We start from the raw sequence: 16,150 nt of genomic DNA, 5'->3' as shown, positions 1-16,150 counted from the left end.
TACACAGTATATTACACCGTCACCCTGTACTGTACATTATACACTGTATATTACACCGTCACCCCTGCACTGTACATTATATACTGTATATTACACCGTCACCCTGCACTGTACATTATACACTGTATATTACACCGTCACCCTGCACTGTACATTATACACTGTATATTACACCGTCACCCTGTACTGTACATTATATACTGTATATTACACCGTCACCCTGCACTGTACATTATATACTGTATATTACACCGTCACCCCTGCACTGTACATTATACACTGTATATTACACCGTCACCCTGCACTGTACATTATATACTGTATATTACACCGTCACCCCTGCACTGTACATTATACACTGTATATTACACCGTCACCCCTGCACTGTACATTATACACTGTATATTACACCGTCACCCTGTACTGTACATTATACACTGTATATTACACCGTCACCCTGTACTGTACATTATATACTGTATATTACACCGTCACCCCTGCACTGTACATTATACACTGTATATTACACCGTCACCCCTGCACTGTACATTATACACTGTATATTACACCGTCACCCCTACACTGTACATTATACACTGTATATTACACCGTCACCCCTACACTGTACATTATATACTGTATATTACACCTTCACCCCTGCACTGTACATTATACACTGTATATTACACCGTCACCCCTGCACTGTACATTATACACTGTATATTACACCGTCACCCCTGCACTGTACATTATACACTGTATATTACACCGTCACCCCTGCACTGTACATTATACACTGTATATTACACCGTCACCCTGCACTGTACATTATACACTGTATATTACACCGTCACCCTGTACTGTACATTATATACTGTATATTACACCGTCACCCCTGCACTGTACATTATACACTGTATATTACACCGTCACCCCTGCACTGTACATTATACACTGTATATTACACCGTCACCCTGTACTGTACATTATATACTGTATATTACACCGTCACCCTGCACTGTACATTATACACTGTATATTACACCGTCACCCTGCACTGTACATTATATACTGTATATTACACCGTCATCCCTGCACTGTACATTATACACTGTATATTACACCGTCACCCTGCACTGTACATTATACACTGTATATTACACCGTCACCCCTGCACTGTACATTATACACTGTATATTACACCGTCACCCCTGCACTGTACATTATACACTGTATATTACACCGTCACCCCTGCACTGTACATTATACACTGTATATTACACCGTCACCCCTGCACTGTACATTATACACTGTATATTACACCGTCACCCCTGCACTGTACATTATACACTGTATATTACACCGTCACCCCTGCACTGTACATTATATACTGTATATTACACCGTCACCCCTGCACTGTACATTATACACTGTATATTACACCGTCACCCCTGCACTGTACATTATATACTATATATTACACCGTCACCCCTGCACTGTACATTATACACTGTATATTACACCGTCACCCTGTACTGTACATTATATACTGTATATTACACCGTCACCCCTGCACTGTACATTATACACTGTATATTACACCGTCACCCCTGCACTGTACATTATATACTGTATATTACACCGTCACCCCTGCACTGTACATTATACACTGTATATTACACCGTCACCCCTGCACTGTACATTATATACTGTATATTACACCGTCACCCCTGCACTGTACATTATATACTATATATTACACCGTCACCCCTGCACTGTACATTATACACTGTATATTACACCGTCACCCTGTACTGTACATTATACACTGTATATTACACCGTCACCCTGCACTGTACATTATACACTGTATATTACACCGTCACCCTGCACTGTACATTATACACTGTATATTACACCGTCACCCCTACACTGTACATTATACACTGTATATTACACCGTCACCCCTACACTGTACATTATATACTGTATATTACACCGTCACCCCTACACTGTACATTATACACTGTATATTACACCGTCACCCTGCACTGTACATTATACACAGTATATTACACCGTCACCCCTGCACTGTACATTATACACAGTATATTACACCGTCACCCTGTACTGTACATTATACACTGTATATTACACCGTCACCCCTGCACTGTACATTATACACTGTATATTACACCGTCACCCCTGCACTGTACATTATACACAGTATATTACACCGTCACCCTGTACTGTACATTATACACAGTATATTACACCGTCACCCTGTACTGTACATTATACACTGTATATTACACCGTCACCCTGCACTGTACATTATACACTGTATATTACACAGGTCCCAGTAGTGTATGGTTGGTGGATTGGCCCTATATGATGTGCCCATAGTCACAGTCCTGGTGACCTTTCCCTTTGGCTATAATTGTCCTGACCTTTATCTGTCTCCAGTGACTTTTACATCGGCTATTTATAAACCTCCCGAGATAATTCTAGATACAAATTAAAATACCTCACGTAGAACCCGAGAGCCACACGCACCGCACTGGCATAATGTGCAGAATCAGTGTATATCGGTATTATTAGTGTCATGTGATCAGTGTATATCTGTATTATTACAGTTATGTGATCAGTGTATATCGGTATTATTACAGTCATGTGATCAGTGTATATCTGTATTATTACAGTTATGTGATCAGTGTATATCGGTATTATTACAGTTATGTGATCAGTGTATATCGGTATTATTACAGTTATGTGATCAGTGTATATCGGTATTATTACAGTCATGTGATCAGTGTATATCTGTATTATTACAGTTATGTGATCAGTGTATATCGGTATTTTTACAGTCATGTGATCAGTGTATATCGGTATTATTACAGTCATGTGATCAGTGTATATCGGTATTTTTACAGTCATGTGATCAGTGTATATCGGTATTATTACAGTTATGTGATCAGTGTATATCGGTATTATTACAGTCATGTGATCAGTGTATATCTGTATTATTACAGTTATGTGATCAGTGTATATCGGTATTATTACAGTCATGTGATCAGTGTATATCGGTATTATTACAGTCATGTGATCAGTGTATATCTGTATTATTACAGTTATGTGATCAGTGTATATCGGTATTATTACAGTCATGTGATCAGTGTATATCGGTATTTTTACAGTCATGTGATCAGTGTATATCGGTATTATTACAGTCATGTGATCAGTGTATATCGGTATTATTACAGTTATGTGATCAGTGTATATCGGTATTATTACAGTCATGTGATCAGTGTATATCGGTATTATTACAGTCATGTGATCAGTGTATATCTGTATTTTTACAGTCGTGTGATCAGTGTATGTCGGTATTATTACAGTCATGTGATCAGTGTATATCGTTATGTGATCAGTGTATATCGGTATTTTTACAGTCATGTGATCAGTGTATATCGGTATTTTTACAGTCAAGTGATCAGTGTATATCGGTATTATTAGTCATGTGATCAGTGTATATCGGTATTACTACAGTCATGTGATCAGTGTATATCGGTATTACTACAGTCATGTGATCAGTGTATATCGGTATTTTTACAGTCATGTGATCAGTGTATATCGGTATTACTACAGTCATGTGATCAGTGTATATCGGTATTTTTACAGTCATGTGATCAGTGTATATCGGTATTTTTACAGTCATGTGATCAGTGTATATCGGTATTTTTACAGTCGTGTGATCAGTGTATATCGGTATTATTAGTGTCATGTGATCAGTGTATATCGGTATTATTACAGTCATGTGATCAGTGTATATCTGTATTATTACAGTTATGTGATCAGTGTATATCGGTATTATTACAGTCATGTGATCAGTGTATATCTGTATTATTACAGTTATGTGATCAGTGTATATCGGTATTATTACAGTTATGTGATCAGTGTATATCGGTATTATTACAGTTATGTGATCAGTGTATATCGGTATTATTACAGTCATGTGATCAGTGTATATCTGTATTATTACAGTTATGTGATCAGTGTATATCGGTATTTTTACAGTCATGTGATCAGTGTATATCGGTATTATTACAGTCATGTGATCAGTGTATATCGGTATTTTTACAGTCATGTGATCAGTGTATATCGGTATTATTACAGTTATGTGATCAGTGTATATCGGTATTATTACAGTCATGTGATCAGTGTATATCTGTATTATTACAGTTATGTGATCAGTGTATATCGGTATTATTACAGTCATGTGATCAGTGTATATCGGTATTATTACAGTCATGTGATCAGTGTATATCTGTATTATTACAGTTATGTGATCAGTGTATATCGGTATTATTACAGTCATGTGATCAGTGTATATCGGTATTTTTACAGTCATGTGATCAGTGTATATCGGTATTATTACAGTCATGTGATCAGTGTATATCGGTATTATTACAGTTATGTGATCAGTGTATATCGGTATTATTACAGTCATGTGATCAGTGTATATCGGTATTATTACAGTCATGTGATCAGTGTATATCTGTATTTTTACAGTCGTGTGATCAGTGTATGTCGGTATTATTACAGTCATGTGATCAGTGTATATCGTTATGTGATCAGTGTATATCGGTATTTTTACAGTCATGTGATCAGTGTATATCGGTATTTTTACAGTCAAGTGATCAGTGTATATCGGTATTATTAGTCATGTGATCAGTGTATATCGGTATTACTACAGTCATGTGATCAGTGTATATCGGTATTACTACAGTCATGTGATCAGTGTATATCGGTATTTTTACAGTCATGTGATCAGTGTATATCGGTATTACTACAGTCATGTGATCAGTGTATATCGGTATTTTTACAGTCATGTGATCAGTGTATATCGGTATTTTTACAGTCATGTGATCAGTGTATATCGGTATTTTTACAGTCGTGTGATCAGTGTATATCGGTATTTTTACAGTCATGTGATCAGTGTATATCGGTATTTTTACAGTCGTGTGATCAGTGTATATCGGTATTTTTACAGTCATGTGATCAGTGTATATCGGTATTACTACAGTCATGTGATCAGTGTATATCGGTATTTTTACAGTCATGTGATCAGTGTATATCGGTATTTTTACAGTCATGTGATCAGTGTATATCGGTATTTTTACAGTCGTGTGATCAGTGTATATCGGTATTTTTACAGTCATGTGATCAGTGTATATCGGTATTACTACAGTCATGTGATCAGTGTATATCGGTATTTTTACAGTCATGTGATCAGTGTATATCGGTATTTTTACAGTCATATGATCACTGTCTCCCCTCATTTCTCCCTCCTTTTGTTCCTCTTCAGGGCATTATGTCTATTCAGAAGATTCATGCTCGGGAGATCCTGGACTCCAGGGGTAACCCTACAGTAGAGGTGGACCTGTACACCGGGAAAGGTGCGTGTATACATCATCATGCGACACTCAGGTACAGAGTTCTCGGTTCCTGAGGTGTGAGGCTGACTGCAGAGCAGCACAGATTATTTCAGGAGAGGATTGCGCTGACCCTTTGAGAGGTCACAGACTGAGAATTACATATTTGAAGCGTCCCCAGCAGCACAGAGTATGTCAGGAGATAGATTGCTAGCAGCTGAGCAGTTTCTTATCCTGTGTCCTCAGGGATGTTTCGGGCTGCAGTCCCCAGCGGAGCCTCCACAGGAATCTATGAGGCCCTGGAGCTGAGAGATGGCGACAAATCACGATATTTGGGGAAAGGTGAGGCCATTATAAATCATCCAAGAGGATCTACCCATCATCCCCACATGTTCTGTAATCACTATTACTCCCAACAGGTGTCCAGAAGGCGGTGGAGCACATCAACAAGACTATTGTCCCCGCCGTACTAGAGAAGGTAAGCGACAGCGCCACAAACACACTGTGGTCAGGTGTCTGATGGTCCAGTTTATGGTGGTCATGGGTCTGATGGACTGGTGTATGGTGGTCATAGGTCTGATGGACAGTTGTATGGTGGTTAGGGGTCTGATGGTCCAAAGTATAGTGGTCAAGGGTCTGATGGTCCAGTGTATGGTGGTTAGGGGTCTGATGGTCCAATTTATGGTGGTCAGTGTTCTGATGGTCCAGAGTATAGTGGTCAGGGGTCTAGTGCTCCATAGTACTGTGGTATATGGTGGTCAGGGGTTAGATGGTCCAGTGTTTGGTGGTCAGGGGTCTGATGTTCCAGAGTATATTGGTCAAGGGTCTAATGCTCCATAGTACTGTGGTCAGGGGTCTAATGGTCCAGAGTATAGTGATCAAAAGTCTGATGGTCCAGAGTATGGTGCTCATGGGTCTGATGGTCCAGAGTATATTAGTCAGGGGTCTGATGGTCCTGTGTATTGTAGTCAGGGGTCTGACTGTCCAGAGTATAGTGGTCAGGGGTCTGATGGACTGGTGTATCGTGGATAGGAGTCTGATGGTCTGGTATGTAGTGGTCAGGGGTTTGAATGTCTGATGTATGGTTTTCAGTGGTCTGATGGTCAGGAATATGGTGGTCAGGAGTCCGAGGGTCTGGTATATGTCTTGCCCTGGACCTCGGGATAAATGTTGCGATGATTGTATATGGACCACCCTCCAGTAAATGGGGGGGCTGTAGATTGGGGCAGGATTTTACATCATTGGGTTCTGTGCCTGTAGAAACTCAGTGTTGTGGAGCAGGAGAAGATCGATAAACTGATGCTGGAACTGGATGGGACCGAGAACAAATGTAAGTATGTAAAGTAAAGAGATGTGAGAGGCGAGACATCTGTGGGGGGAAAATCTGATTTTCCTCTTTTCTTTAAGCTAAGTTTGGTGCTAACGCAATCCTGGGGGTGTCCCTGGCCGTGTGCAAGGCTGGCGCAGCGGAGAAGGGGGTCCCCCTCTACAGGCATATTGCTGACCTCGCAGGAAACCCCGATATTATTCTTCCCGTCCCTGTGAGTATTCAGTATCACATTCCCCAAAAATATTACCATCCCCATTTCCTTAGTTACTCCCTCTCCATTCCCCCGTCTCCTCAGTCTCTCTCGTTCCTCTGTCTCCTCATTTTCTCTCTCTCCATCCCCTATTTCCTCATTCTATCTCTCTGTCCTCCCGTCTCCTAATTCTCTCTGTCCTCCCGAATCCTCATTCTGTCTCTGCCCCGTCTCCTCATTTTCTCTGCCCTCATCTGCTCATTCTCTCTCCATCCCCATCTCATCCTCTCTCGCCATCCTCCCATCTCCTCATCCTCTCTCTCCGTCCCCCGCCTCCGCTTCTCTCTCTCTCTCCGTCCCGACGTCTCCTCATCCTCTCTCTGTCCTCTTGTCTCCTCAGCCTCTCTCCCCATTCCTTGTCTCCTTATTCTTTCTCTGTCCCCCGTCTCCTCATTCTTTCTCCGTCCCCCATCTCCTCATCCTTTCTCTCCCCGTCCCTCATCTCCTCATTCTCTCTGTCCCCCCGTCTTCTTATTCTTTCTCCATCCCCGTCTCCTCATGCTCTCTCTCTCCATCTCCCTATCCTCTCTCCTTCCCCCTTATCCTCTTTCTCTATCGTCTCTCCGTCTCATCCTCTCTCTCTCCATCCTCCAGTCTCATCCTCTCTCTGTCCCCCCTTCTCATCCTCTTTCCACGCCCCATCTCCTCATGCTCTCTCTCCCCAATCTCCTAATCCTCTCTCTGGACCCTGTCCCCTCATTCTCTTTTGCACCCGTCTTCTCATCCTCTCTTCCCGTTCCGTCCACTCTCCTCTCTCCCTCCCTACATCTTCTCATCCTCTTTCTGATCGTCCCCATCTCGATATCCTCTCTCTCCATCTCATCACCTCCTCATCCTCACTCTCCCCTACCCCATCACCTCATCATCTCTCAACCTGTCCCCCGCCTCTTCATCTTCTCTCTCCTCATCTTGCATTTCCCCATCATCTCTTTCCCCATCCCCTCATCTCCTCATCATCTCTCTCCCTGTCCCCCTGTCTCCTAGCTCCCCATCTCCTCATAATTTATCTCCGTCTCCTCATTCTCTCTTATGCCCCTGTCTCATCATCCCCTCTCTCCCCATCCGTCCGTCTCCTCTCTCTCGCCCCTCAACTCCTCATCCTCTCCATCCCTTATCCTCTATCTCTCCGTCCCCTCATCTCCTCATGCTTTCTCTCCCTGTTCCTCTGTTTCCTCTCCTCTCTCTATGTCCCCATCTTCTCATTCTCTCTCTGTCCCCGTGTCCTCATCCTTTCTCTCCCCGTTCATCATCTCATTCTCTCTGTCCCCTGTCTTCTCATTATTTCTCCGTCCCCCTTCTCCTCATTCTCTATCGTCTCTCCGTCTCATCCTCTCTCTCCGTCCTCCCATCTCATCCTCTCTCCGTCCCCCCTTCTCATCCTCTCTCCGCGCCCCCATCTCCTCATGCTCTCTCTCCCCGTCTCCTCATCCTCTCCCCATCTCCCGTCTCCTCATCGTCTCTAGTTCCCCATCTCATCTGTTATGATCTGGTGACCTTGGAGCCGCATGAAAACTTTCTCTGGAGTCGGTGGAACCTGTACTGACCGCAAATCCTGAACTAACACCGCAACTAGAAGTAGCCATGGGGTGTGCCTAACAAACCCTAGACACCTCGACACAGCCGGAGGACTAAATACCCCTATAGATGGAAATAGGAATGCTATCTTGCCTCAGAGCAGACCCCTAAAGGATAGGCAGCCCCCCACGAATAATGACTGTGAGTAGGAGAAGCATAGACACACGCAGGTAGAAAACAGGATTTAGCAAAAGAGGCCACTCTAGCTAAATAGGAAAGGATAGGACAGATTACTAGGCGGTCAGTATTAAAACCCTTCCAAAAATATCCACAACAGATAATACAAAAAGTTCCACAATCTAACTAAAGACATGGAATGTATATCTGCCACTCCAGAGTATCCAACAAGACTGAGAAAATACTGACACAATCTAAGCTGGACAAGAAAACACAAAGAATAGCACTGAATTGTGAAGCACACAGCATGTGTGCCACAGGAAAAAAAACCAGACACTTATCTTTGCTGATTTGGCAGAGAGGCAGGAGGAACCAGGCAGAGGTCCTACACCTCCCAACAACAATTGCCAACTGGCAAGGACTAATGAATCCTGCACACCTAAATACCCCAGTCAGAACTGCAATCAGCAGACACACCTGACCAGGACTGCAACCCAGGGACAACTGCATTACCACCTACTACCACCGGAGGGAACCCAAAAGCAGAATTCACAACAGTACCCTCCCCTTGAGGAGGGGTCACCGAACCCTCACCAGCGCCCCCAGGCCGATCAGGACGAGCCAGATGAAAGGCACGGACCAGATCAGCAGCATGGACATCAGAAGCGAAAACCCAAGAATTATCCTCCTGGCCATAACCCTTCCATTTGACAAGGTACTGAAGCCTCCGCCTCGGAAAACGAGAATCCAAAATCAGAATCAACAGAGGGAACAACGGGCACCACATATTTCCGCAATAAAGATCTATGGAAGACATTATGGATAGCAAAAGAGGCCGGAAGCGCCAATCGAAAAGACACCGGATTAATAATCTCAGAAATCCTATAAGGACCAATAAACCAAGGCTTAAACTTAGGGGAAGAGACCTTCATAGGAACATGACGGGAAGACAACCAAACCAAATCCCCAACCCGAAGCCGGGAACCAACACACCGACGACGGTTAGCAAAACGTTGAGCCTTCTCCTGAGACAACACCAAATTGTCCACCACATGAGCCCAAATCTGCTGCAACCTGTCAACCACAGAATCCACACCAGGACAGTCAGAAGGCTCAACCTGCCCAGAAGAAAAACGAGGATGAAAACCAAAATTACAAAAAAAAGGCGAAACCAAAGTAGCCGAACTAGCCCGATTATTAAGGGCAAACTCGGCCAATGGCAAAAAGCCACCCAATCATCCTGATCAGCAGACACAAAGCATCTCAAATAAGTCTCCAAAGTCTGATTAGTTCGCTCGGTCTGGCCATTTGTCTGAGGATGAAATGCAGAAGAAAAAGACAAATCAATGCCCAGCCTAGCACAAAAGGCCCGCCAAAACCTAGAAACAAACTGGGAACCTCTGTCGGACACAATATTCTCCGGAATACCATGCAAACGAACCACATGCTGAAAAAACAACGGAACCAACTCTGAAGAGGAAGGCAATTTAGGCAAAGGCACCAAATGAACCATCTTAGAAAACCGGTCACAAACAACCCAGATAACCGACATCCTCTGGGAAACCGGAAGATCAGAAATAAAATCCATAGAAATATGCGTCCAGGGCCTCTCAGGGACCGGCAATGGCAAAAGTAACCCACTAGCATGGGAACAACAAGGCTTGGCCCGCGCACAAGTCCCACAGGACTGCACAAAAGAACGCACATCACGTGACAACGAAGGCCACCAAAAGGACCTACCAACCAAATCTCTGGTACCAAAAATACCAGGATGACCAGCCAACACAGAACAGTGAACCTCAGAAATCACTCTACTAGTCCATCTGTCAGGAACAAACAATTTCCCCACAGGACAGCGATCAGGTTTGTCAGCCTGCAATTCCTGAAGAACCCGCCGTAAATCAGGGGAAAATGGCAGAAAGGACCACCCCTTCTTTCAGAATGCCGACCGGTTCAAGGACCTCAGGAAAATCAGGCAAAAAACTCCTAGAAAGGGCATCAGCCTTAATATTCTTAGAACCCGGAAGATACGAAACCACGAAATCAAAACGGGGAAAAAAACAAGGACCATCGAGCCTGTCTAGGACTCAGCCGTTTGGCAGACTCGAGGTATATCAAATTCTTATGATCGGTCAGGACCACAATACGGTGCTTAGCTCCCTAAAGCCAATGTCGCCACTCCTCAAACGCCCACTTCATAGCCAACAACTCCCGATTGCCGACATCATAATTGCGTTCAGCAGGCGAAAACTTGCGGGAGAAGAAGGCACACGGTTTAATCAAAGAACCAATAGAATCCCTCTGAGACAAAACGGCCCCTGCCCCAATCTCAGAAGCATCAATCTCAACCTGAAACGGAAGAGAAACATCTGGTTGGCGCAACACCGGAGCAGAAGTAAATTGGCGTTTAAGCTCCTGAAAGGCAGAGACAGCTGCAGAGGACCAATTCATCACATCAGCGCCTTTTTTCGTCAAATCAGTCAAGGATTTAACCACGCTGGAAAAGTTAGCAATGAAACGGCGATAAAAATTTGCAAAACCCAAAAATTTCTGAAGGCTCTTCACGGATGTGGGTTGAATCCAATCATGAATGGCCTGAACCTTAACCGGATCCATCGCCATAGATGAGGGAGAAAAAATAAAGCCCAAAAAAGAAACCTTCTGCACCCCAAAGAGACACTTAGACCCCTTCACAAACAAAGCATTATCACGAAGGATCTGAAATACCATCCTGACCTGTTCCACATGAGACTTCCAATCATCGGAAAAAATCAAAATATCGTCCAAATATACAATCAAGAATTTATCAATATAAGTCCGGAAGATATCATGCATGAAGGATTGAAAAACAGATGGAGCGTTAGTGAGCCCGAATGGCATCACAAGGTATTCAAAATGGCCTTCGGGCGTATTAAACGCAGTTTTCCATTCATCACCCTGCTTAATACGAACAAGATTATATGCCCCCCGAAGGTCAATCTTCGTAAACCAACTAGCCCCCTTAATCCTAGCAAACAAATCGGAAAGCAAAGGTAAAGGGTATTGAAACTTGACCGTGATCTTATTCAAGAGGCGATAATCAATACAGGGTCTCAAGGAGCCATCCTTCTTAGCAACAAAAAAAAAACCTGCTCCCAACGGAGAAGAAGATGGCCGAATATGCCCTTTCTCCAAAGACTCCTTAACATAACTCCGCATGGCGGTATGTTCAGGCACAGACAGGTTGAAAAGTCGGCCTTTAGGAAACTTACTGCCTGGAATCAAGTCAATCGCACAATCACAGTCCCTATGCGGTGGAAGGGAACTGGACTTGGGCTCATCGAATACATCCTTAATATCAGACAAAAACTCTGGAATTTCAGAAGAGGAAGAAGAGGAGATTGACATCAAAGGAACATCATTATGAACCCCCTGACAACCCCAACTAGTCACAGACATAGATTTCCAATCCAACACAGGATTATGTACCTGCAACCACGGGAAACCCAGCACGATAACATCATGAAAATTATGCAACACCAGAAATCGACAATCTTCCTGATGGGCTGGCGTCATGTGCATGGTTAACTGTGTCCAAAACTGAGGCTTATTTTTAGCCAAAGGTGTAGCATCAATGCCCCTTAAAGGAATAAGGTTCTGCAAAGACTGCAAGGGAAAACCACAACGCCTGGCAAACTCAAAATCCATTAAGTTCAATGCGGCGCCTGAATCCACAAACGCCATGACAGAAAATTATGACAATGAGCAGATCAAGGACACCGATAACAGAAATTTAGGTTGTACAGTACTGATGGTAAATGAACTAGCGATCCTTTTTGTCCGCTTAGGGCAGACTGAAATGACATGAGAAGCGTTGCCACAATAATAACACAACCTATTCTGACGTCTGAATCCTTGTCGTTCTGTCCTAGACAAAATCCTATCACACTGCATTGGCTCAGGACTTTGCTCTAAGGATGACGCCACAGCACGCACAGTTTGACGCTCCCGCAAACGCCGATCAATCTGAATGGCCAGAGACATAGAATCACTCAGACCGGAAGGCGTGGGAAACCCCACCATAACATCTTTAACGGATTCAGAAAGACCCTTTCTGAAAATTGCCGCCAAAGCATCATCATTCCATTTAGTCAACACAGAACATTTTCTAAATTTCTGACAATACAATTCTGCCGCCTCTTGACCCTGAGACAGGGCCAACAAGGTCTTCTCTGCTTGATCCTCAGAATTAGGTTCATCATATAATAATCCTAAAGCCTGAAAAAAGGAATCTACATTAAGCAAGGCCGGATTCCCAGATTCCAGGGAAAATGCCCAATCCTGTGGATCGCCACGCAGCAGGGAGATGACAATTTTAACTTGCTGAATGGAGTCACCGGAGGATCGCGGTCTCAGAGCAAAAAACAGTTTACAGTTGTTTTTAAAACCCAAAAATTTGGACCTATCACCAAAAAACAAATCAGGAGTAGGAATCTTCGGCTCTAAAGCAGGAGTCTGAACAATATAATCAGAAATACCCTGTACCCTAGCAGCAAGCTGGTCTACACGAGAAGCTAATTCCTGAACATCCATGCTGGCACAAGACTCCTCAGCCACCCATAAATAAAGAGGGAAGAAAAGACAGAACAGACTGCAAAAAAAAAAATGGCTCAACACCTTTCTTCCCTTCTTCTGAGATGCATTTAACTCATTATGGGCCAGTTGTACTGTTATGATCTGGTGACCTTGGAGCCGCATGAAAACTTTCTCTGGAGTCGGTGGAACCTGTACTGACCGCAAATCCTGAACTAACACCGCAACTAGAAGTAGCCGTGGGGTGTACCTAACACATCCTAGACACTTCGGCACAGCCGGAGGACTAAATACCCCTATAGATGGAAATAGGAATGCTATCTTGCCTCAGAGCAGACCCCCAAAGGATAGGCAGCCCCCCACGAATAATGACTGTGAGTAGGAGAAGAATAGACACACGCAGGTAGAAAACAGGATTTAGCAAAAGAGGCCACTCTAGCTAAATAGGAAAGGATAGGACAGATTACTAGGCGGTCAGTATTAAAACCATTCCAAAAATATCCACAACACATAATACAAAAAGTTCCACAATCTAACTAAAGACATGGAATGTACAGTGGGGCAAAAAAGTATTTAGTCAGTCAGCAATAGTGCAAGTTCCACCACTTAAAAAGATGAGAGGCGTCTGTAATTTACATCATAGGTAGACCTCAACTATGGGAGACAAACTGAGAAAAAAAAATCCAGAAAATCACATTGTCTGTTTTTTTAACATTTTATTTGCATATTATGGTGGAAAATAAGTATTTGGTCAGAAACAAAATTTAATCTCAATACTCTGTAATATATCCTTTGTTGGCAATGACAGAGGTCAAACGTTTTCTGTAAGTCTTCACAAGGTTGCCACACACTGTTGTTGGTATGTTGGCCCATTCCTCCATGCAGATCTCCCCTAGAGCAGTGATGTTTTTGACTTTTCGCTTGGCAACACGGACTTTCAACTCCCTCCAAAGGTTTTCTATAGGGTTGAGATCTGGAGACTGGCTAGGCCACTCCAGGACCTTGAAATGCTTCTTACGAAGCCACTCCTTCGTTGCCCTGGCGGTGTGCTTTGGATCATTGTCATGTTGAAAGACCCAGCCACGTTTCATCTTCAATGCCCTTGCTGATGGAAGGAGGTTTGCACTCAAAATCTCACGATACATGGCCCCATTCATTCTTTCATGTACCCGGATCAGTCGTCCTGGCCCCTTTGCAGAGAAACAGCCCCAAAGCATGATGTTTCCACCACCATGCTTTACAGTAGGTATGGTGTTTGATGGATGCAACTCAGTATTCTTTTTCCTCCAAACACGACAAGTTGTGTTTCTACCAAACAGTTCCAGTTTGGTTTCATCAGACCATAGGACATTCTCCCAAAACTCCTCTGGATCATCCAAATGCTCTCTAGCAAACTTCAGACGGGCCCGGACATGTACTGGCTTAAGCAGTGGGACATGTCTGGCACTGCAGGATCTGAGTCCATGGTGGCGTAGTGTGTTACTTATGGTAGGCCTTGTTACATTGGTCCCAGCTCTCTGCAGTTCATTCACTAGGTCCCCCCGCGTGGTTCTGGGATTTTTGCTCACCGTTCTTGTGATCATTCTGACCCCACGGGGTGGGATTTTGCGTGGAGCCCCAGATCAAGGGAGATTATCAGTGGTCTTGAATGTCTTCCATTTTCTAATTATTGCTCCCACTGTTGATTTCTTCACTCCAAGCTGGTTGGCTATTGCAGATTCAGTCTTCCCAGCCTGGTGCAGGGCTACAATTTTGTTTCTGGTGTCCTTTGACAGCTCTTTGGTCTTCACCATAGTGGAGTTTGGAGTCAGACTGTTTGAGGGTGTGCACAGGTGTCTTTTTATACTGATAACAAGTTTAAACAGGAGCCATTACTACAGGTGATGAGGGGAGGAAAGAGGAGACTCTTAAAGAAGAAGTTACAGGTCTGTGAGAGCCAGAAATCTGGATTGTTTGTTTCTGACCAAATACTTATTTTCCACCATAATATGCAAATAAAATGATAAAAAAACAGACAATGTGATTTTCTGGATTTTTTTTTCTCAGTTTGTCTCCCATAGTTGAGGTCTACCTATGATGTAAATAACAGACGCCTCTCATCTTTTTAAGTGGTGGAACTTGCACTATTGCTGAATGACTAAATACTTTTTTGCCCCACTGTATATCTGCCACTCCAGAGAATCCAACAAGACTGAGAAAATACTGACACAATCTAAGCTGGACAAGAAAACACAAAGAATAGCACTGAATTGTGAAGCACATAGCATGTGTGCCACAGGAAAAAAAAACCAGACACTTATCTTTGCTGATTTGGCAGAGAGGCAGGAGGAACCAGGCAGAGGTCCTACACCTCCCAACAACAATTGCCAACTGGCAAGAACTAATGAATCCTGCACACCTAAATACCCCAGTCAGAACTGCAATCAGCATACACACATGACCAGGACTGCAACCCAGGGACAACTGCATTACCACCTACTACCACCGGAGGGAACCCAAAAGCAGAATTCACAACACTCCTCATCCTCTCTCTGTGTCCTCATTCATCCTCATCCTCTCTCTCTCCATCCTCCTCATCCTCTATCTCTCTGTACCCATCTCCTCATTCTCTCTCGTCCCCTCATCTCTTCATTCTCTCCCCGTCTCCTCATCTTCTCCATCTCCCGTCTCCTCATTGTCTCTAGTCCTCCCGTCTCTTCATCCTCTCTCCATGTCCTCATTTTCTCTTGTCCCTGTCTCCTCATTCTCTCTCCATCCCCTGACTCCTCACTTTCTGACTGTCCGCCAGGCTCTTCATTCTCTCTATGTCCCCATCTCCTCATTCTCTCCCCATCTCCTGTCTCCTCATCCTCTCTCTCTATGTCAATCCTTCTC

At 43.6% G+C, this 16,150-nt stretch overlaps 1 protein-coding gene across 1 annotated transcript in view; it reads left to right on the top strand.

The window, feature by feature from the left end:
- ENO3 (enolase 3) overlaps window positions 1–16,150 on the top strand; it is a 37,409-nt gene that overhangs the window by 8,681 nt on the left and 12,578 nt on the right. Inside the window, exons 2-6 of the mRNA XM_077261562.1 lie at window positions 5,366–5,456; window positions 5,679–5,774; window positions 5,852–5,910; window positions 6,693–6,762; window positions 6,840–6,973. Of these exons, the coding sequence (XP_077117677.1) occupies window positions 5,372–5,456; window positions 5,679–5,774; window positions 5,852–5,910; window positions 6,693–6,762; window positions 6,840–6,973 (444 nt within the window). The 5' untranslated portion in view covers window positions 5,366–5,371. The remainder of the gene's footprint in view (window positions 1–5,365; window positions 5,457–5,678; window positions 5,775–5,851; window positions 5,911–6,692; window positions 6,763–6,839; window positions 6,974–16,150) is intronic.

The sequence above is a fragment of the Ranitomeya variabilis genome, chromosome 5, assembly GCF_051348905.1.
Source record: "Ranitomeya variabilis isolate aRanVar5 chromosome 5, aRanVar5.hap1, whole genome shotgun sequence".
NCBI classification, from domain to species: Eukaryota; Metazoa; Chordata; class Amphibia; order Anura; family Dendrobatidae; genus Ranitomeya; species Ranitomeya variabilis.
The sequence above is the reverse complement of the archived record's forward strand: the minus strand, read 5'-3'. Positions and strand labels throughout refer to the sequence as shown.